At 47.7% G+C, this 23,454-nt stretch overlaps 1 protein-coding gene across 2 annotated transcripts in view; it reads right to left on the reverse strand.

The window, feature by feature from the left end:
• Positions 1–23,454, reverse strand: part of TPD52 (tumor protein D52) — a 148,359-nt gene that overhangs the window by 62,886 nt on the left and 62,019 nt on the right. Inside the window, exons 6-7 of one of the 2 annotated variants that reach the window (XM_053246577.1) lie at positions 21,405–21,415; positions 6,853–7,023 (exon numbers count right to left, since the gene is read on the reverse strand). In XM_053246577.1, coding sequence (XP_053102552.1) covers positions 6,853–7,023; positions 21,405–21,415 — 182 coding nt within the window. Of the gene's footprint in view, positions 1–6,852; positions 7,035–21,404; positions 21,416–23,454 lie in introns of both variants that reach the window. The other variant, XM_053246576.1, reaches the window with a different exon arrangement.

Here is a 23,454-nt window from a genome sequence, read left to right on the forward strand (position 1 = left end):
GGTAGGGATATGCACGAACCTGTTCAGAGGCCCTTTTACGGGCCTCTGAACAGGTTCGAACAACGGGCAGTTCAAAAGTGGGGGGGACACCTTTAAGGGCGGGGGAGGGTGCACTCCCCCCCCACCATGTTTCTTCTGCTGGCGGTCTCTTAAAAACCCATCTTGCGTGGCAGCAGCGTACCTCCCTGCTGCCCCATCCCCTCCTCGGTCCAGAAGTGACTAGAAGTAACCCACATGTGCCCAACGTGCACGGGGTACTTCCGGACCGAGGAGGGAACGAGGCAGCAGGGAGGTACGCTGCTGCTTCGCCGGACGGGTTTTTAAGAGAGCTCTGGCAGTGGAAACACAGCAGAGGGCAGGGGTAAGTGAACCCTCCCCTGCCAGTTCCGTGCCCATCCCTAGTGGAGGGGGAGACGGGAGATCACAAGAGAGAGGATGCGTAACAATCCTAGGACCACTTTTAGAAATTGGGACCATTATATCACTAAGGGAAGAACGAGAACCCAGTTCTACTCCTTTCCTTAAATGCTTTATTCTCTGTAGCATAACCCCTGCCAGCTTCTAGGAGGTCAGTCTTCCATAAAAAACATAATTTGCTCAAAAATATTCAAGCACTCTTCTTACATTATTATTCAGTCCCATATCTTCTATTCTCAATGTAAGTAAAGTAAAGTTGTGCCTTCAAGTCAGTGTCAACTCCTGGCGACCACAGAGCCATGTGGTTTTCTTTGGTAGAATACAGGAGAGGTTTACCATTGCCACCTCCCGCACAGTATATGACGACGTCTTTTGGCATCTATATATCTATATCTATATACAGTATATAATTCTCCTAAACGTACCCGTCGCTAATCACATGCGTGGCAGCTCTCATGAGAGTTTGCGAGCAGCTGCCTGGGGAATAGTGACGGGGATGGGGAGATAATGGCGGTGGACAGCCGGTTGGCCAGAAGAGGCGGCAGTGGGCCGGCCTGGCCAGTGGGAGCAGGATGCGGCAGTGGATGGCCCAGATGGCGGGAGCAGGAGGCGGCGGTGGACAGCCTGGATGGTGGGAGCAGGAGGCGGTGGTGGACCAGCCCGGGCTGACCGGCAGGAGGAGACGGCCACTACTGGGAGTGGGCAGGAGGAAGTGGCGGGATGGGAGTGAGAAGCGGAAACCACGGGAAGCAGGTGGGGTGGAGAAAAAGCGGGCTGGCTGGCCAGCCCTCCAGAAAGCATGGGAGAGAGAAGTGGGGGGGGGGGGGGAAGCGGCCGGTCAGCCAGAAAGCCGGGCATGCTGGTGGGCGGGGGGTGGTGGAAAGCAGCGGCAGTGGGTGAGCCGTCTGGAGGCGCAGATGCCCTGTGCCCAACCCAGCTAGTCTTCCTATATTGCTCCTGCCCGTTATAGGTGTTTCCCATAGTCTGGAAAACATACCAGCGGGGATTCAAACCAGCAACCTCTTCCTCCCTAGGCAAGTTACTTCCCTGCAGCGCCATTAGGTGGCTTAGTAGTACCAAATAAAAAACTGGTATTTTTTAGCCCTCACCAACAAAACGTTGCTGGAGATTACCCATTGACATTTTTGTTAACTGAACAGTTTATTATTTGACATCACTAGGATTTCTTCATCCCCCCCCCCCACCACCACCACCACCTTGCACAAAATATAAACACTGTTAAAGTGAATCACACAGAGGCCAAGCTTGAAATTCCTGAAACAGCTACAGATGAAACATAAAACCGAACCTTTAGCAATACTTCAGCTCCTAAAGGGTTATGACAGTGTGGGGGAAAGTACCATTAGAATGAAACAGAAGGCTATACTTCAATCTCAGGATAGTCTGACAGTAACAAGTTTTTTAAAAAAAGGCTCAGATAGTTTTATTATAGATTGTTAAAAGAACAGAGCTTGGGAGGGTATAAGTTTAACTAACATATTTTACAAAGCTTAGGAATTCCACCCTGTGATGACAAGAGCAAGTTACAACAGAATCTTTTTGTTATGATTTACAATCATGGTTCATGGGCATCTGTTTTTGCAGCAGGAGCTTCCCCTTTTAATTGCTTACCTTCTAACCCAGGGAATTTAAATGAATTTATCCAAGCACAATATTGCACTGAAACTACTGGTTTTTACATGTAAATAGTATGTGAAATATTATAGGAATGTTGAGAGAAGAGCAGAAGAGTTCCAGGTTTTGCCCTTGCCATTTACCATCTCCTGCCCTAACATGCTAATTCCTGACCTGCATGCTACTGGTTCCAGGCTATCTTTGGCCCACCCGAAACTCCACGAGTGGCAAGGAGGAGGGAAAGATAAGAGATGAGGACTCTCTTCTCCCAGCTTCCTGCCTCTCTTCGATCAGTGTGGTTCCAGCCAAAGCCAAGCCTGCTTTGACAGGCACAGACCTACCCTAAACTTGCAGCAGCAATAACTGCAAATCACTGGTCTATATTCAACCTACATTCAGTCAGTGTAGTGTAGTGGTTAGAATGTTGGACTAAGACCAGGGAGATCCAAGCTCAAATCCCCATTCAGCCACGAAACTCACTGGGTGTCTCTGAGTCGGTCACTTCTCCCTCAGCCCAATCTACATCACAGGATTGTAGTGAGGCGAAACATAACCATGTATGGGCTCTGGGCTCCATGAAGGAAGAATGGGATATAAATGAAAATAAAAATTAAAAAAGAAACCTTGCTAAGATAGGCCCCCAGTTATATCTCCCACTAAAGCTAGCCACTCAATTAGGGTGAAGTATCGGAAACACCTCCCCTCGCAAACTGGAGTAAGAAATCAATGTTCTAACTCATGGCCTCCTCCTACTCCAAGCTGATACCCAGTGTTCTCCAACATGCTCTAAACATTGTAAAGAACATGATGTACTATACTTACATACAGGGCCGGCGTGTCCATTAAGGCGAACTAGGCAGTTGCCTAGGGCGCCAAAATGGAGGGGGCGCCGCGCTGGCCAGCCTGCCACCCCCCCACCCCGAGCGGTCAGCCTGCAGGCCCCTGCCTGGTGGGGGAGAGCGAGGGGCCAAGAAGGCAGGACAAGGCAGCAGCCCTTTGTCTGGCGGCAGGGCGAGGCGGGGAACCCAACCCGGGGCTGCCGCCGCCCCCCTCCCAGGGCTCCCCCCGCCGCGCGTGGCTGGGGCCAGGCAGGCAGCAGCAGCAGGCCCCGACCAGCCCCCGAAGCAGCAGCAGCAGCAGCAAGCAGGCGGCGCTGCCTCCTCTGGGGGCGGGGTGGGACTCAGCTCGCTCTCTCTGGCCGCGCCACGCCTGCTGGACGGAGTAGTCCAGGCCTTGCGAGGACCACCTTCGCCTCCCGCTCCAGAGGGAGCCCCCCGCGCGGAGGCTCCCACCGAAGGCCAGCCAGCGGGGGCACCTGCCGGGCAGCGGCCTGCTGCTGGGCACCCCGCAACCCCGGCCAGCCAGCCAGCCGCGCCTCTGGCGTGGCGGGGCTCCCCAGCCCGCCCCCACGCCCTGCTTTGCCCAGCCTGCCAGTTGCGGCTGCAGGAGGAGGAGGAGGAGGGCGACCACCCTCACCCCAGAGCCCCGACCGGCCACTGGGCGCCCTGGAGCCGCCGTCAGCAGTGGGCCGGCTCTGCTGAGTGACTTTCAGCACGGGAAGCCCGCCGCGGCTGAGTCGAGGGCCTCGGTGGTGGCGCCCGCCCAGCAGCAGCCTGGCAGTTGCCCGCTGAGGAGCTCGCGGGGCGCACGGCGCCGCCGCCGGCACAAACAGCAGGAGGGCAGAAAGCAGCGCCTGCTTGGTCGGCTGCGGAGGAGAGGCCTGCAAGGAGGAGGCTGAGGCCGCTGCTGCCGCCGCCTACAAGAAGGCTGCCCCCCCCCGCCCCGCACACTCAGCGGGCTGCCGCTGCTCCCTCTCTGGTGGGGGGGGGTAGGGTTAGGGTTGTGGGTGGCACAAAGACATCAGGCAAGAGGGCTGCAGAAACCAGCAGCCACAGCCCCGGGAGAGCCTGGCAGTGCCTGGTGGCCGGCAGTAGCCAAAGGGCCACCAGCTCCATGGCAAGACACCACCACCTCCCCCCAGCCCCCCTGGACCCAGCCAGCTGGCTCACTGCGGGGAGAGACTGCCCAGAAGGGTCCCCCCCCATCCCTACTGCCTCTCATCCCATTGGCTCCCCTGGCTGCCTAGCTCCTGCAAGTCTGCTCCATGGGCCCCACATTAGGGAGGTGCATGGAACTGGCCTGGGGTAACTTTAAGGGCAGGGGAGGGTGCACTTCTCTCCCCTTCCCGTGCTCGATTTCCTAAAAGTCCGTTGGGCTGGCATCGTGCCGCCCTGTTGCCCCCTTTACCAGATGGAACTGGAGGTACTCAACATATCTGTGCGCGTTGGGTGCGTGTGCAACGCATAAAGGCGTGTTGAGTACTTCCAGTTACATCCGGTAAAGGGGGCAACGCTGCTGCCCCGATGAGCGCTGGCGGGGGGGGGGAGGGTGATTTCAAATTCTGTGCTTTTCATTCTTCCTATAATACATCTGTGTTTGAAATATGATTGGCCGGGGGGGGGGCGCCAGAAGGTGATCTCGCCTAGGGCGCAAAAAACCCTAGCACCGGCCCTGAGTATCTCAAACACCACTGAAATGTTTACAATGGTAGTTGCCACCATAGTGCCCACTGAGGTCATCACAGTCTCTCACCAGGCTGGGAGGAGGCAAAAGCAGCAGGGTGTGTGTGCTGCTGGGGCAGCATCTGGGTGGCCTGGAAGTAGAAGGCAGCTGTGTGGCATGCAGCTGCTGCTCTGGCTTGCTCTTCAGCACAGTAGTGATGGGGAAGCAAGGGAGAGTCCATGGGCAACCATGGGGAGGATGGGAGCAGAAGAGGCAGCAGCAGGAACAAGAGGCAGTGAATAGTAACAGCAGCCTTTTGTTTCTGAAAGGAGAGGAGAGCTGGTCTGGTGGTAGCAAGCATGACTTGTCTCCTTAGCTAAGCAGGGTCCGCCCTGGTTGCAGATGAATATGAACGGGAGACTACAAGTGTGAGCACTGTAAGATATTCCCCTCAGGGGATGGAGCCGCTCTGGAAAGAGCAGAAGGTTTCAAGTTCTCTCCCTGGCTTCTCCAAGATGGGGCTGAGAGAGATTCCTGCCTGCAACCTTGGAGAAGCCGCTGCCAGTCTATGAAGACAATACTGAGCTAGGTAGACCAATGGTCTGACTCAGTATATGGCAGCTTCCTATGTTCCTATGTACTCCTCTGATTAAACTAGCAGGAGGAGACGCAGCATTTTTTAAAGAGTTCTTTTTCCTTTGCTCAGCCTGCTTACGGTTAGGAGAGCTGGCCTTGTGGTAGCAAGCATGACTTGTCTCCTTAGCTAAGCAGGGTCCACCCTGGTTGCATATGAATGGGAGACTAGAAGTGTGAGGACTGTAAGATATTCCCACTCAGGGGATGGAGCCACTCTGGGAAGAGCAGAAGGTTCCAAGTTCCCTCCCTGGCTTCTCCAAGATGGGGCTGAGAGAGATTCCTGCCTGCAACCTTGGAGATGCCGCTGCTAGTCTGTGAAGATCAGTAAATGGCAGCTTCCTATGTTCCTTCACCGGCTGCTCTCCCCTGCAACTCCACCTCCAGTTTCTTTTCCAGTCCTCCCTGCTCTCCTCCCAACAAGTGTCCTCTGCAACTTAAGTAGCTAGCTTCTCCTCTCTCACCCCTCCCCTCTTCCCACCCCAGAAAGGAAAAAGAGAAAAACAGAGAGTTATGCACCAACTGTCTCTGCTATCCTCTCAAAGCTGATTCCAGGTGAGAGTGGGGCACATTTGCAAGTCCCGGAGCTGCTGAAGGAAGCAAGTAAAAGCTGGAGTGGATTCTTTTTTGTGGAAGAACAGATCCTTACTGGCCCTTTCAGTCCTGGTGTTGGAAACACATTCCTGCTAAATTGTACTCTGACACAAAGGAAGCCCTGTGTCCAGGTGGGTACAAAGAATAAAGAGCTTGTTATGGCAAGAGTTGTGTGTGTTAGGAGACATTTTATTTATGAACAGACTTTGGCTGGGAGTTGAGAAAACCTAGGGAGCTTCAGTGGATTTCTGGCAGAGCGAATGTGTGCCCTCCAGTTATTGACTAGGGAGACTGGGAGCGATGTGCAGGGACCAAAGCTTGTGGAGAAGCAATGCCATCCGTACTATATGCTGAGGGACAGTAGTCGGCACTTGCTTGGCGGAAATGCTGCATGTACTCAGAAGTACTAAAATTAGTAGTAGTAATGTTAGCCCCTCCAAACAAAAATTTGTTAAAGCACAGTCAGCAAAACATTTGGTAGGACCAACCAAAATGAGTTAGCTTACAAACTCTCCAGAACTCTTAATCAGGGTGGGTGTTAAGCATATCAAAGGGTGGAGGCAATCTAGGCATGGTCCAGTGCCCCTAATCTGTAGTTTACAACAATCTTAAAATGGAGCATAGGAGGAATTTATTATTGTTATATACTCCTAATTGAACTTTGAGGCTGTAACACCATACCAAGCTCCTCCCCCCCCCACTTTGCTTTGCATAAAATCCTCTCAGAAGCCATTTTGTGACTAGTCTGCCCCTGGAAGCCATTGTATGATGGTGCCATCCTTTCTCAGAATTCCAAAAGTGCCTATAAACTTTACAGGATTAGGTGTGGTGGGGCTGGATTTCAAAATTTCCAGAACTTAGGGTCATAGTTACCCAGGGACTTCACCAGTGTTCCATCTAACAGAGATTCCCAGATGTTGTTGACTACAACTCCCATAATCCCCAAGCAAAAGCCATTGCAGCTGGGGATTCTGGGAGTTGTAGTCAACAACATCTAGGGGGAACAATGGACTTCACTAAGATGCATGGATATCATACATATGAGACTTCTATCATAAATACGATACTTACTTGTCATCTGCTTCTGGTCGCTTGCAAACACAGGGAAATTTGCCACCAAAATCTATATAGAGGTCATCTTCTACTATGTGAAAAATTTGTCCTATGACAATTTTATCTTTAGCAGGTCCCATCTGAATTAAAGGAGAGTGCCTCAGCATGGATGCAAAGGATTCCACATTCCTGGAAGGCACCTAAAGAAAAATAGAAGTTGCACATATTGTTGCTATGCATTTGATGATGTTCAAAACATTTAATATTCAGTCACATTTATAAAAATAAATTAGGTTTCTTGTTTACTTAAAATGAGCAGCATCCACAGAATCGCTAGCACAGCCTGCATCAGTTATAGGCACCTTCCCCATGGCTTTCCTCTCTAGTGAAGCTCCCTGAACTTCAATAGGCCTGCAAAGATTCATCATTAGCACCCACAAAATAAGTGATAGATGCTATCAGTTCTGACCTCCCAGAGCAGGGGTGGTGGTGATGGTGGTAAGGAAGACTTGGATGGAGTTCCTTCAATATGCCCAAACAAGTGGTTAGTCAATGCTCGTCAATGCTAAGTATATTTACTTGATAACAAGTTCAACTAAAAGAAGCAGCAGGACTTGCTTCTAACTAAATGTGCTAGCATCAAGATTTCCATTCCAAAAATAAATCCTTTAAAATTGCACAAGCAAGAGGGGGGAAAGCCTTAACTTTCCTTTGCAAAAATCACTTAGGACTCTAGTCCAGGAATTAGTTTCTTTCTATTTCTTAGACTCTGCTTAGTCCAGAAGTAACTGAATTGTTATCAACAGTTGTCAAGTAACCACAAGATTTAAATATAAATAAATAAGTGTGTGTGTGTGTGTGTGTGTGTGTGTGTGTGTGTGTGTGTGTGAATATGGCATGGGGGATGGGGACCTGCTTTATTAAAAGGTAGGGTATTATAATGAGATTTCCAAATTATCCTTGCTCCAAATTAGCAAGAAGAAAGTTTGAAAGTGAGATTTCCCCCAGGAGGCGAACAGGAAGAACCAAGTGCAATGGGAGTTATTTGTCGGAGCGAGGACAGTTTGCATGCCTAGGATATTGTATTTTCATCCAGCGTAAGAGAATATATTGATATAATACTGCTTCGCAGCCATCTACTAACTGCTTGCTTAATTGTTTGGTCCATAGGAAACTAGCTATAAGAGGCAATTTTAATGACAACAGAGTAAGGCACACCCCTCTCCTTTCATTCCAATGAAACGCTGACTGGGGAGGATGGGAGAGGGTCTGAACAGACCCTCTACCAGGCAGAAGCCACACCCCCGAGTCTGACGGTAGGTGCCGGGGCGTGGCCAATACCGGTGATAGGGCCAGTCAGCCCAGTTGCTGACTAGGGGCTCCTTTCCCTGCCTCCGCAGACTGGGGCAACCCTGCAGGGGCTAACTGGCCCTGTCTCCCGTATTGGCCACACCCCCTGCATCTGATGTCAGATGCAGGGGGTGGGACTTGGGGCACATTATTAAAAAATCAAACGGGCTGGGGGAACTACTGGCAGGACTCGTCCTCCGGCTGCAGATAAGCTCCCTATGCCCCTGGCCTGAAGTAAGAATCACCCTGATTGGTTGATGTATGCCTTTTCAGGGCAGGGTGGGGTCCGGGAGAAGTGAATAAAAAGAGACAGTGAAGAAAGGACAGCAGTGGACTGCTGTGTGAGCTGAGAGGCTGGAAGACTATCTGAGCAGGGTTGGGCTGAAGCTGCTAGGGAAATTAGCAGTGAGGGAGCTGGGCCTACTGTAACCTGCTAGACCTTAAGTTTAGAAAGCTAACAGGTATGTTTGTGCTATAGTTTTACATTATACTCTTGCCTAATGGAATTTTTCCCTGTTTCGTCCTAAACTATTTTTTTATTTTTTAAGACTTTATTGCAGTAAACCTATTCTTGTTTTTCCACTATTTTACCATTGTCTCTGTTGGTTGTTTTGTTCCCACCTCACGCCTACTTGCTCTATTGAATTACCACATTACTGAGTTTTGGTTATTTTTGAGAGACAGAGGTTTCAGTGACTGGGAGTGGAACCAGTCAAAAAAGCTAAAAATCCTAAACTGGTGGCAGCTGGTGTTTAGACTGAGGGCCAGCTGAAGACAAGCCCTCAGAGAGGGTATGGCTTTTCCAGTCCAGGTATCAGGCAGTTCACCTGCTTAATAAGAATATAATATTAAGTTTCTTCTTCAGCCTTGAATAGGTCCATATACTATCAATTTTACTTAGTTGAGGACAGGAGCGTTCAACTTAGCCCCCCCCACCCCCCAACAGCTGTTTTTGGACTACAACTCTCATAATTCCCAGCCACAGTGGCCAATAGCTAAGAATTATGGAAGTTGAGGGCCAACATCTGCAGGAGGGCCAAAATTGAGCAGCCCTGGTCTAGGGCCATGAATGAAGCTACAAATTCCAGAGGGAATCTCAAAGGTTGAGCATCCTTACACTACTAAGTAACCCTGATCATTTCCTCTGATCTTGCAGAACACAGATGTTGGTTTTGTGAATGGTTTTAGATAATATACAGGATTACCAAATGTCCCCCCACCCCCGCACCTGAGAAGGGCTGTACTATTCTCTCAATTTCAAAGCTGCACAGTTCCATTCTGATACACCCTTGATTATGTAACTAAATATGAGAGGTCATCTTATCCTGTCAGCAGATTAAAGGCATCCGGGTTTCCTCCCATATGTTATGAAATCCCCATTTGCAGCCCATCTTACAGAACTAAACTACATGAAGGACTTCATGTAGCAGAGCAGGAAAGACCTCCCTAATGGTCTAGATAGTCTTCTCTCATAGCTCAGTAGCAGAACATGAGCTATGCATATAAAGATCCCAGATTTAATCCTTAGCACCTCCAGGTAAGGGGCTGAGAGAGACCTCTCCCCAAGGCCTTGGACAGCTGCTGCCTGCAGAATAGGCAGTACTGAATGAGGAGAACCAATGGTCTGAACGAGTAAAAGGCCATTTCAAATGCTCAGCATGAAAAGGTTTTATAGTCATCATGCTGTGGAACAAGCTTTTTTCTTTTCTTTCCCCTTTCCTAAACCTAGACTGAAGAGACTAAGGGGGAAGCAGACTCCAACATGTAGTGAAGGTATTTAAAATAATAACAACACACAAATTAGCACAACTGGATTGCCACCAGGGATGCGAGTGGGTGTGTGAGAGGCAATGACCTGGATGTGTCATCCTAGTGGTCAGAAAGGCCATTAAAACAGAAAAATCACTACAGCTGCAGCAAGATTTCTTAGTAATGGGTGTGTATAAGATAAAGGCAGCCACTGGCTCATTGGTGATTGTCTATTGTGGGCCAGAAACAAAGGGATGAGCACCTGCATTCAGGGTTAAGGTACCTTTTTATCCGAGATACCGAGAAAGTCCTAAAAAACTAACTCAGCACCAAGAGAGGGCAGGGGGCATGTTCTTATACAGCACACACATGTTCAATATTTCACTTTCAAAAGATGTCAAAAGAGGAGAAAGGAAAAATAGAGGCAGCAGCGGCTGCAAAATGGCCAGAGGTGGTGGCCTCGGCTGGCCGCTGGGGGGAGGCGGCGGCAGCAGCGGGTCAGCCTGGCCTGGCCAGGCCAGGGTATGGAAGAGGCGGTGGCCTGGCCACACCGGGCCTGGCCGCCAGGAGCAGGAGGCAGCAGCAGGATGGCCAGGCCCTGGCGAGGGGAGAGGAGAGAAAGATAACGGGCGGCGAAAGGTAACGTGCGGCCAGTGCCCGTTAGAGGCCGGGGTGGGAGGGAAAGGGGCAGTGGGACTTCCCTGTTCAATGCCCAGGAGGAGGAACGGCGGGGCCCTTTTTGGCCGGCCACCACCCAGTAAGGAGGGCCTGTGGAAGCGATGAGGTCCAGCCGAAAATGGCCGCACGCTGCAGTAAAATGCTCAGTGTGGGTGGAGGGAGAAGGAGGACAAGAGAGAATGGGGCAAAAGGGAGTGGGGCGGGAGGGAGGGGGAGGGTGGGCAAGAGAGAGTGGAGGGGGAGGGAGGGGGAGGGCGGGCAAGAGAGAGTGGGGCGGGCAAGAGAGAGTGGGGCGGGAGGGGGAGGGCGGGCGGGCAAGAGAGAGTTGGGTGGGAGGGGGAGGGCGGGCGGGCAAGAGAGAGTGGGGAGGGAGGAGAGGGGGCAAGAAAGAGTGGGGCGGGAGGGAGGAGAGGGTGCAAGAAAGAGTGGGGCAGGGGGGCAAGAGTGTGGGGTAGGAGGGAGGGAGGGGGAGAGAGAGTGGGGCAGAAGAGAGTGGGGAACAGCCGGCCCCAAAGAGCGCACAGATGTTCTGTGCGGGCCAGCAAGTCTATTATATTAATTCTCCTGGGTGTGCCTTGGAATGTGCGTCCCAGCGCCCAGCTGATTGGCTGGGTGGCGGATGCACTTGATTGGCTGAGGTACACACAGGAGGATTGGTTGCTGCGGTAGCAGCCGGCCAGGCCATGGAGGCCAGAGGTGGCAGCAGGCCCAGCCCAGACACGGAGGCTATTTCCAGGAGGGGGGAAAGAAAGGGGGGGCAGAAGTGGCAGTGGGGAGGAGAGATGGCTTGGCCCGGAAGCGGATACTAGGGCAGAAGGTGAGACGGGGGGAGAGGTAACCTCCGGCCCCAAATAGCACACAGATGTTCTGTGTGGGGTTGGCTAGTACTTGACATAATATCTGCTGAATTAATGAAAATACATCTCTAAGATGCTATAGGCTAAAGAAGCAACCAGAGAAAATATTAACACCCTCCTGCTTTATACTAGCAAATATACCATCTGTCTCAAACACAAAAATAATTAGGTAAATAAACTTTAAAAAACAAAACAAAAACCATAATAATAATGTTAGCGCATAGCAGGAGTGCTGGAAAATATGTTTCCATCTCAAAGATGAATTGGTTTATGCTATAAAAGCCTTTATAGCAACAGAGGCATAGTGGTCCAAGAAGGGTAAGTATATATGTACACATCGGCTGAGTGCAAACAAGGTTAGTAAGGTGTGAACTGAAGGCAATGAGAATATAAATACATCCTGACTGCTGTAATGCAACTACAGTGTACAACTTGAACATTCGCTGAAGCATAAAACCCCAAAAATCAAACCACTACTGAATGAACCACAACCCAATGGAAGACAAGACAGCCACTCCTAATCCTTGTTAGTATTGCTTCAGGAAGAATAACCTGATGTCTTAGATGTGCTGACAGGAAAGCAAACAGCAAGAGCTACACAAGATGATAAAAGCATTCTTGGTCAACACTTCACCCAAACCTGAAAGCAAACTAATCTTGTCAACAATACTATACCACTCACATGAGTCATTTAAAACCAAATTATCAACTATGATTTCCAAGTTATCTATAAGTACCTAAGCCCTGATATAAACACAAGTGTTTAAAAAACAATAAGAGGAACTGCTAGCACTATGTAGACTGTCAAGAAGCACCAATGACATATTTGAGAAGGGCTCGACAATTCCCAGGCTCATCGTGGTGCCTCCAAATTTAAGTGTGGTGCCCAAGCTAGGAGATGGATAGATGTGACCAGGAGAAGGGGGGGGGTGGTCCTGCACTGGTCCATTGCCTTCCTGGAAATGACCAAGAAGCTGAGTGAGAAAGCAAGGTAGAGTCACCCATCCCCTCCCCACCATGCAGCAGAGAGCACTGTCTGGGGCAAATAGTGAGTCCACCCCAACCCCTCACCAAAGCAGAGGGAAGTCTGGCTCCTACATTTCTGAGCTGGCCTCCTAGAGCCAAAGAAATTTTGTTGAGGCCTGTACTTGAGCAAGAGCTTTCATGGGCAACAGTGCATTTCATCAGAAGCAAAGCAGGGTCTGTTTGAAGCAAAGCATTCTAAATTTGAGGCACAGTAATAATATACATTATTTATGTTATAAATAATATTTATAGCGTGAAAGGAAACCATAATTTCTATTGAGGCCTTGGTTAAGATAAGGGTGTAGCTTCTGCCCAGCTATTTCCAGTTCCATGTATCCACCCAGACTGATATTTTAAAGAGCTGTTCCTCTCAGGGCTGCAGTGCTGTGTTCCTATAGATACCTGACTTGCTTTGTTGTGTTGTTGCTCTTTAAAGCAAATTTGTGACCATTTAGTCTTTAGCTGTTGCCTTAAGGGAAATCCTGCTTGCCCTGTGTAAATGGCAGAGGGACATTTGATGCAGTGCACCACCAGATGAGCAGATACATAGGTACTGTATAGGCACATGCATTTCTGCAGTGCTTCAGCCAGACCCTCCTTTACATCTGATGAAGTGGGTTGCTGTCCATGAAATGCTCTAATAAATCATTAAAACATCTTGACAGTTAGGCTGCATAGCATTAGCAGTTTCTCATGTTCTTACTACAATTGGCACAATGATTTAAAAATAAAATAAAAAGCATTTAAGACATTTAATAAGATGGCATTTTCTATTTTAGTACCAGTCTAATAGCTCACACAAACCTTAAAAACATCATAATGCAAAGACAAGCCATGTAATAAGTGTCCACACTAACCATGGAGCCATTATCTCTAGCAGTTGCCGCAGCTAAAATTCACCCTTCATTCTCTTTTCTTATTCATTCATTGATTATTGATTAGTACTGATTATTTAAATATTCTCTTGCTTCACTTTCCTGCCTCTTCTCGTAAACCTTATTCCTGTCTGAGTTCTTCAGCTCAGTCTGCTTATTAATTGTTATCGGTTTAATTTGGTTTTAACCATTTTTATCTTTTTGTAAACCACCTTGAGATATTTATTATAAATAGGTAGCATATAAATGTACTATATAAATATAAATAACCCACACCACCCGCCCGTTCTCTACACAGACTGCCTTTTCCTTCTCATACTTATTTAATGATTTCTTTTGATGGTCAAATATCTTCAATCGCTTGCTCCCACTCATTTGGTCTACTCTTATTCCTCTCCCTGCCACTTTTCACTCTATTTGTTCCTCGGTTATCCTTCTCTTCCATAAATCCAAAATTACACCCTCAATTGCCCAAAATGGTCCTTTCTCCCTTGCTAATCCCTACAGTGAGCATATTTCCTAGCACCTGTTTGGCTTCTTCTGTGGGTGTACTTAAAGCCTGGTGAAACCTTTCCTCACCATTCTCTGAACTCCTCGTAGTTCTCCTTTCCCCCTTCCTTTGTGTCTCTTGCATATTACTTACTGTAAGCCTGAGGTCAGGGCTTACATCTTTTTATTAATGTACTGTGCTGCTTAATGTTCCAGGAATAATACTCATCACTACCACTACCAGTTCACCACTAGCTTAGGTTTCTTGAGAGCCAGCATAGTTTGGTTAATTGTACTAGCAGTACCAGCTCATTGCTATTTGCTGCTTGAGGTGAACGTCACCAAAAAACCCTGACCCACACCAGTGTTCATTCTAACAAGGATTCCCAGATGTCGTTCACTACAACTCCCAGCATCCTTAGCTGAAGTGGCCTTTGGCTGGGGATTATGGGAGTTGTAGTCAAGAACATCTGGGAATTCCTGTTAGAGGGGGAAGAGAGCTGGTCTTGTGGTAGCTAGCATGACTTGTCCCCTTACGCTAAGCAGGATCTGCCCTGGTTGCATACGAAAGGGAGACTAGAAGTGTGAGCTCTCTAAGATATTCCCCTCAGGGGATGGAGCTGCTCTTGGAAGAGCATCTAGGCTCCAAGTTCCTTCCCTGGCATCTCCAAGATAGGGCTGAGAGAGATTCCTGCCTGCAACCTTGGAGAAGCCGCTGCCAGTCTGTGCAGACAATACTGAGCGAGATGGACCTATAATCTGACTCAGTATATGGCAGCTTCCTATGTTCCTATGTAGGGAACGCTGCCCCCCCCCCCACCTCACTGTCACCAAACCCGCCTTTCCCCTTGTGCTCTCACCTTTTGGGACGCACTGCTGCTTGGTGTTCTAGATTGGCAAGGCAGCATGGCCTGGGCTTGCATCCAGTGGTGGCAGCTCCACCCACCGGCCTCCTCTCTCTCAACGATGCTGCTGCACCAGCACCAGCTCAGCAACCCCAACCTCCGCCAGCTCTAGCACCATTTTAGGAAGAGACAAAGCAAACAAGCTTGGTGCTGGAGGAAAGAGAGCGAACAAGGTGGTGCTTCCCCAGGAGAGGCCGGTGGAGCTGACACCACAGAATGCAAGCTCTGCCCATGCTGCCTCACCACTAAGGCACACTAAGTTGTGGCGTGTCAAAGGTGCAGAGGCTAGCAGGACCAACGAAGAAAGGGGGGAGAAAAGCTGAAAGACAGGGGAGGTGGAAATGTAGGGGAGGTGCAGCAGGGAGGTGGGGTGAGGCCTCCAAAGGTGCTCAAACTTGCTGCCCTGTGATGCACTCATGTGGCTTCAGAAGAGAGCTGCCCCATTGGACCAAAAGTCACTTCCTAATAGGAAACTGTCTGGAAAAGAGTTTGGGCCAGTTCACAAAATACTCTCATTTACATGAGAGCAGCCATAATAGTCCTTGAGTAGGAAGAACTCAAGTGGACTTGAACTCAAGATTATGTGTTGGAAGAACCTACACATGACTGTGTGTCCACCAGAGCATATGCCTGTGCTGCATGTGCAGGTAAAGGTGAATAGGTCTCTAGACACCAGCTTGCGGCAGAAAAGAACCTCCAGGGGTCAGCAGGCAGACCTTCAGTTCCATGGCCAGTGTTGAAAATAAGTCCAAGATCTGCCCAGTGTGCATGTGTATCACACACATCTGGGCATTTCAAATTAACACCGTTCATCTCAAGTATCTAGTTGCACATTTTATGCCTTGACTCAACCATTCCTAGCAATTGATGAAGATTGCTGAGAAGGCAGAGAAGGAAATAAAGAGAAGGAAAGACTGAGAAGGCAGAGAAGGAAATAAAGAAACAGAGATTGCTCCAGTGTCATGCTGCTGCTTGTTAGCCACACATGTGGAAGAAACTGGCAACTGGCAATTCCAAGGCTGTCCATAACATGGAATTAGAGCTGGTCTTGTGGTAGCAAGCATGAATTGTCCCATTTGCTAAGCAGGGTCCACCCTGGTTGCATTTGAATAGGAGACATGTTTGAACACTGTAAGATATTCCCCTTAGGGGCTGGATCCACTCTGGAAGAAGCATCTGTATACTTGCATGCAAAAGGTTCTAAGTTGGCATCTCCAAGGAAGGGCTGAGAGGAAGAGTCCTGCCTACAACCTTTGAGAAACTGCTGCCAATCTGTGCAGACAGTACTGAACTAGATGTACCAATGGTCTGACTTGGTAGAAGGCAGCTTCCTACATTCCTAACTTCTTTCCTCACCCTTTCATGTGGCTTCTACTCCACTTCTACTAATGCTGATCAGCTAAACACTATATTTGTGTCTTCCCATTCTGTTCCACCATCCCCTCCTCTGTCTTACCCAATCCTCAAAATGTTGTTTGAATATCTGATTCTCCAAAAGCAGAATTACACTCACACAAAAACATACACATTGTGTGTTTTACATTATCTGCAAGTGGGCTCAGCAGTCTGGTGTCTTCAGCACAAAATGCTTGTTTTAGATACAGAATATGCAAAGCTCTGTGCCTTCAAAAGACACTCTCTTAAACAAGCTCATTTTTGTTCCCAACAAAAGAAAGATAGGAATATAGGAAGCTGCCATATACTGAGTCCATCTAGCTCAGTATTGTCTACACCAGGGATTCTCAAACTTGGGTCCTCAGGTGTTATTGGACTTCAACTCCCATAATCCCCAGCCTCAGTGGCCTTTGGTTGGGGATTATGGGGGTTGAAGTCCAATAACACCTGAGGACCCAAGTTTGAGAATCACTGGTCTACACAGACTGGCAGCAGCTTCTCCAAGGTTACAGGCAGGAGTCTCTCTCAGCTCTCTCTGGAGATGCCAAGGAGGGAACTTGGAACCTTCTGCATGTAAGTGTGCAGGTGCTCCTCCCAGAGCAGCCCCATCCCCTAACGGGAATATCTTACCGTGCTCACATGTAGTCTCCCATTTAAATTGTAGTCTCCCATTTTAATTGTAAACCACCCTGAGCCATTTTGGAAGGGTGGTATTCAAATCAAATCAAATCAAATCGATAGTTAGATACATAAATGCAAACCAGGATGGACCCTACAGGTGAGCTTAATGAGCAGCAAGTCTTGAAAGCTGACATGCAGCTTTTAAAGGAACAAATGTATTACAGATGAGAACTCTGCACCTAGACAGCAGACTGATAAGGCATACAGCTCACCTGGTCATTAGCTTCACAGTGGTGAGTTGTATGTATTCTCAAATAATCCAGTTTTTCACGATCTGGACCTGGCGACCCTAGATGGGCAGGCAGAGCACACCCTGGGATGGGGACCCCAGTAAGCAGAAAGAGAGACAGTCAGGGGAGGAGCCATCATTGCGCAAATGGGTTCAAAGAACCTGGGCCTCAGAACCTCAGGGGCTGCGCTTCATGCCCCAGCCACGCCCTCCACGTCTGACACCAGGCACAGGGGCTGTGGTTTAGCTCACAAACGAGGCCCGCTTGGCCCCATTTGCGGGGGGAAATCAGCCACTGTCGCACTCACAGTGCAGCCGGAGCGGCTCTTCCTGCCTTTACAGAGGGAGAGCCACTCCTGGCCATGCTGCGAATGTGGTGCTGGCCAATCTTGCTTGCAAATGGGGCCACAAGGCCCCGTTTGCAAGCGAAACTAGGCCCCCGACATCTGGCATCAGATGCAGGGTGTGTGGCTAACCTTCACCCACTGCATCTGATGTCAGACACAGCCAGGAAGAGGGGTGGCAATGGAGAAAAGGAGGGGCTGTAACAGAGCCAGCAGCAGGGAGGTGGGGTTATGCATCAACAGCACAAGACTCTCCTACTATAGTAAAATCCACTCTTAACATGAATTAAATAGTGTTTAAGACAGAGGATGCTAACTTTCAACAACTAAACAATTCAAAATGTCCGTGGACATCTCTTATTCCCACAGCCAGGGGATTTTGCATTATCTTTATCTAGTTTTTACAGCATTTCATACCAAAAACTCCAGATTAGTTCAATATTATTATTAATTATTATTACATTTATATCTCGCTCTTCCTCCAAGGAGCCCAGAGCAGTGTACTACATACTTGAGTTTCTCTTTCACAACAATCCTGTGAAGTAGATTAGGCTGAGAGAGAAGTGACTGGCCCAGAGTCACCCAGCCAGTTTCATGGCTGAATGGGGATTTGAACTCAGGTCTCCCTGGTCCTAGTCCAGCACTCTAACCACTACACCACGCTGGCTCTCAATATGAGAACTACCTCATACATACTATTAAAAGGCAGCTAAAATATCCACAAGACTCTGAAGAGGGGAGAGAGAGAGAGTAAAGAGGAAGAAAGCATCAACATTCTTTACATCTGTCCAGGCTGCTGCTACAGACTTCCCCTGGGCCATGGGAAACAGAAACAATACCTGGGGCACTACTATGCAACTCTGAGGAGGGCACATTTCATTTCAGAGGCACTGCTGTGCAACTGCCTGATTAAGGGGCATTTCAAGAGAATATCTTGCATGCTGGAGATATCTCTAGGCAACAGGAAGTAATATATCACAAGTAAATGTGATATGCCGCATAAAAATCAGAAAAAGAGTAAAATACTACTTTTCAGACTAATATTTTAATGTATAAGCTTTTGTGGGTTATAGCTCACTTCCTCAGATGCACTGAAAGCAAGGATGGTCATTTATAGGCAGGTGGTGAGCTAATATTTTGTTTCCATTTAAAGGGATTTCAAGATATCAACAATATATCAATGTTATTAGATATAGCAAGTAACAAAAGAGAAAAACAAAAGACCATGAATCTCTGTAATGTGCGTTAAACCCATAATCTCTACACAAAGACTGACACAATAAATGTTTACTATGAGTTCTTGTTCGGCTATTTCACATTCCAAATGTACCCCCTTACTTAAGCACAGCTACCCTGTGTTCCTTGACCTTATGTCCCAGGAAGTTAAAACGCTCTCCAACAGGTTTTGTAGTGCTTTTAGGCTTAGTATATCCAATTTGTTTCCATTCGGTCATCACAATGACAGGTTCATTTGACCAATATAAATTGCCAGAGGCTATATAATGCAGGAAACTACATTAGCTGAAGTGCAGGTAGGAGCACCACAGACATGATGGACTGCACCATTGGGGCTTATAATTACAGAATTGCTGTTGCTACATCACAAGTAAGTATGAATGTTTGCCAATAATATTCCTCCCTCAGACACAGCAGTATCTTGCATTCCAATGACAGAATGTATAGCTGATATCACTGTGAAAGTGCAAAGGTATTCATAGGAAGCTGTCTTATACTGAGTCAGAATATTCATCATTCTAGCTCCGTATTGTCTACACAGACTGGCAGCAGCTTCTCCAAGGTTGGAGGCAGGAGTCTCTCTCAGCCCTATCCTGAAGATGCCAGGGAGGAAACTTGAAACCTTCTGCATGCAAGCATTCATCCTTAACACTGTTGTCTCTCTTTTTCACATAAATGCTTCTCTGAGGGAGGGCAGGATGCCTCCTTGTCTTAAGGAGGCTATTAATAGACCACTTTTGAAGAAACCTGCATTGGATCCCTTGGAGTCAGCTAATGGTAGCTTCCATGGTTGGGCAAGGTGATTGAGCGGGTGGTGGCCTCTCAGGCAGGCAGGCAGCAAAGGAGGCAGGGTGGCCAGCACTGGCTGCCGTTGCCCATCACAGCTCTGCCCAACCTTTGACTCCTTGAGCTTAGTAATGGTGGTATGATGGGATTTCCTTTTTGTGGTTATTCCCCCCTCCATGGATATTCAAGGGATTGGCTTGCCATAGGGCTTTGATATGAGGTTGTTGGTAGGGATGTAGGGCAGATTGATAACTCTGAATATTTAATCTGAAATAGATTGAGGAATTTGCTAGTTATATCTATATATATCAAAAACCATCAAAAAAAGTCCTATAAGTGGTTTGTTTCATGGCAGAACATTCCAAAATTGTCTGGAACTGAAGCCCCCTTTTAGGCCATCATTCCACCCCCATATGGAAGCACCTGCCCTTTGCCTTCATTTAAAACAAAACAACAACAAAAAAAACCCTTTTCTGGCCCAGCCTTTAGATCACCTGGAATGACTTGGCATAGGGCTTTGGTACTGAGCCGAGATGTAGGGCAGGGTGGGAGGAATATGTATATTTAAATTGAAGTGGATTGGACAAATTGCTGGTTTTTAATTTTTTTAATTTTTTTAAAACCATCAAAAAAAGTCCTGTAAGTGGCTTGTACTTCCAGCTAAATGTGGTTAGATTTGCTGCCTGAGGCTGCAATTCTCCACACTTACCTGGAAGCAGACTTTACTGAATTTGTTAAGATTTCTGAGAAAACATACATAGGATCAAACTGCATGGTTGAAAGTCTCCTTTGTTAATCAGCAGCGAGGAGCCCATTTAAAAAAATTGTCCCCAAGCCCACTCCAACCTTGCTACGCCCGTCAGGTACATAGCTTGGGAGTGCTCTTGGATCCAAAGCTCTCCATGGTTTCTCAGGTTGAGGCGGTGGCCAGGAGTGCTTTTTATCAACTTCAGCTGATATATGAAATACGCCCATTTCTAGAGGTTAATTAACTTAAAACATGGTACATACGCTGGTAACCTCCAGGCTTGACTACTGTAATGCACTCTATATCGCGTTGCCTTTGTACGTAGTCCAGAAACTACAATTGGTACAGACTGCAGCAGTCAGATTGGTCTCTGGGGCAATATGAAGGGACCACATAACACTGGTTTTAAAAGAACTGCACTGACTGACGATATGTTTCTGAGTTAAAGTGCTGGTTATTACCTATAAAGCCCTTAATGGCTTAGGTCCAGGGTATTTAAGAAAGTGCCTCCTTTGTCATAAACCCTGCCACCTGTTACGATCTTCTGGAGAGGTCCGGTTACAGTTGCTTGTTTGGTGGCGAGCCATGACCGGGCTTTCTCTGTGGCTGCCCCAAGGCTTTGGAATATGCTCCCTGATATGCTCCTTCTCTGTTTGTTTTCAGGAAGACCCTTAAGACTCACCTCTTCTCACAGACTTTCAATTAGAATTAATGTTAATTAATAATTGTTTTATGGTACTGTTTTTATTGTCTCTGTTTTATGCTACTGTTTTTATTGTTTTGTGTATTTTAATCTGCGTTTATTTTAAAATATTGTTTGCAATATGCAGATAACACTCAGCTCTATCTCTCCTTGTCACCTGATCCTAGGGAGGCAGTGGATGTCCTGAATTGGGGGCTGGAGGCTGTGATGGGTTGGATGTGGGCTAACAAACTGAAAATGAATCCAAACAAGATGGAGGTAATGTTGGTCAGTAGGAGAGCCAATCAGGATGAGGAGATTTTACCGGTTCTGGATGGGGTTGCACTCCTCTTGAAAGAGCAAGTACACAGTTTGGGGGTATTACTGGTTTTGGAAGCTCAAGTGGAGGCGGTAGCCAGGGGTGCCTTTGCACGGCTTCAACTAGTGTGCCACCTGCGTCCCTTTCTAGAGAAGACAGATCTGGCCACAGTTACCCATGCCTTAGTCACGTCATGGCTGGATTACTGTAACACGCTCTACGTGGGGTTGCCCTTGAATAATATCTGGAAACTGCAGCTAGGGCAAAATGAGGCAGCTAGGGTTTTATCTGGAGCTGCCCGGTGGGAGCACATCACACCCATTTTGAAAGAGCTGCACTGGCTACCAGTTTGTTTCCGGGTCCAATTCAAGGTTCTGGTTTTGACCTTTAAAGCCCTTAATGGTTTGGGCCTGGGATACCTGAGGGACTGCCTGCTCCCAAGGGTTTCTGCCCACTTGACGAGGTCATCTGAGGGGGTGCTGCTCCGGGTGCTGACAATGATGGAGGCTAGGTTGTCGTGCACTTGGGACAGGGACTTCTCTGTTGCTGCCCCCAGACTCTGGAATGCTCTCTCGGTGGCTATTTGCTCCTCAGTCTCCATCACAGCTTTTAGAAAGCATGTTAAATCGTGGCTTTTTACCCAGGCTTTATTTATTAATTATTATTATTATACATTTATATCCTGCTCTTCTTCCAAGGATCCCAGAGCAGTGTACTACATACATATGTTTCTCCTCACAACAACCCTGTGAAGTAGGTTAGGCTGAGAGAGAAGTGACTGGCCCAGAGTCACCCAGCAAGTATCATGGCTGAATGAGGATTTGAATTCGGGTCTCCCCAGTCCTACTCCAGCACTCCAACCATTGCACCACACTGGCTCACCATGATTATATAATTGCTGCTGTTCTTTGTACTCTATTGCTTTTATGCTTGTGTTTTAAATTTTTAATCAGATTTGTTTTATATTTTTAGCTTAATATTTTGTGTCTTTTAAAAAATCTTGTTTTTAAATTTTGCTGTAAACCGCCTTGGGATTGTTTTAATGAAAGGCGGTATATAAATTTAACAATAAATGAATAAATAAATTTTGTACACCGCCCAGAGATGTACATATCAGGCAGTATAAACATATGATAGATAGATAGATAATTGGGAACTGCAACTTGTGATATGAGACACAATTTGCTCCCATTTCCTAGAGTAAGGAATAGCAAGGGCACTAACAAAAGGAATATCATGCCAGCCACTTGGGTGTATGCTACACTGCCATCACATCCCCCATCAGTGGCACTTCCATTCCCAAGCTTCCTGAGAACTACAGTGAATCTGTGGTGAGAGAGAGGAGGAGCATTTACAAGCCCATAACTTGATGTGTGAGCGTTGAGCACACTAAGATATTCCCCTCAGGGGATGGAGCTGCTCTGGGAAGAGCAGAAGGTTCCAAGTTCCCTCCCTGGCATCTCCAAGATAGGGCTGAGAGACTCCTGCCTGCAACCTTGGAGAAGCCACTGCCAGTCTGTGTAGACAATACTGAGCAAGATGGACCAATGGTCTGACTCAGTATATGGCAGTTTCCTATGTTTCCTAAGGATCATCCCCAACCTGACAAAATAAAGTTCTGTTTGTGCTGCTTTTAGTAGGGGATCTGAGTTACAAGCTAACAGCCAACACATATATGGTACTTATTTTATTTATGCACATATAAAACAGGCTAAAATGGCTTCATTTGATGCCACAAAATCCAACGCAATGATATTAATGACTGCATAGAATGTGGCCCACAATAACAATAAAATCCCAAAGCTGGGTTTTGGAACTATACAGCAATTCTTCAGAGAAGTACTTGATACCAAGGTGTAGTTCTATATGGCGTGGGGGTGGGGGGTTCGAATAAGCATAATTAGATCCAGAGCAGTCACTATTGGAATTTAATGTTTGCCCCGCAGATGGTTTTCCTGTAAAAACACGGCTTTGAAAAGGACTCTTAGCCAAATCCCATTCATTTTCACTCAGAAATAACTCCCACTAGGTGCAACGGGGCTTGCTGCTAATTAGAGAAATGAAGTGTTGAGCTGCACTCTTATGAACACGTCGGAGCAAGTAAGCACAGGTCACAGGACCCGGCACGGGGTGGCCTTATTATGACTTGAGATTCACAGCCGATCTTTTTAGATAAAGAATAGAAAGCAGCCAAGAGAAAAGGAAGGGACAGGAAGGGCGGAAAACGAGGAGGAGGAGCAACTAGCTTGGACATGGTGCCCAGCTCTCCAA

Source organism: Hemicordylus capensis, chromosome 4 (genome assembly GCF_027244095.1).
Source record: "Hemicordylus capensis ecotype Gifberg chromosome 4, rHemCap1.1.pri, whole genome shotgun sequence".
Classification (NCBI taxonomy): domain Eukaryota; kingdom Metazoa; phylum Chordata; class Lepidosauria; order Squamata; family Cordylidae; genus Hemicordylus; species Hemicordylus capensis.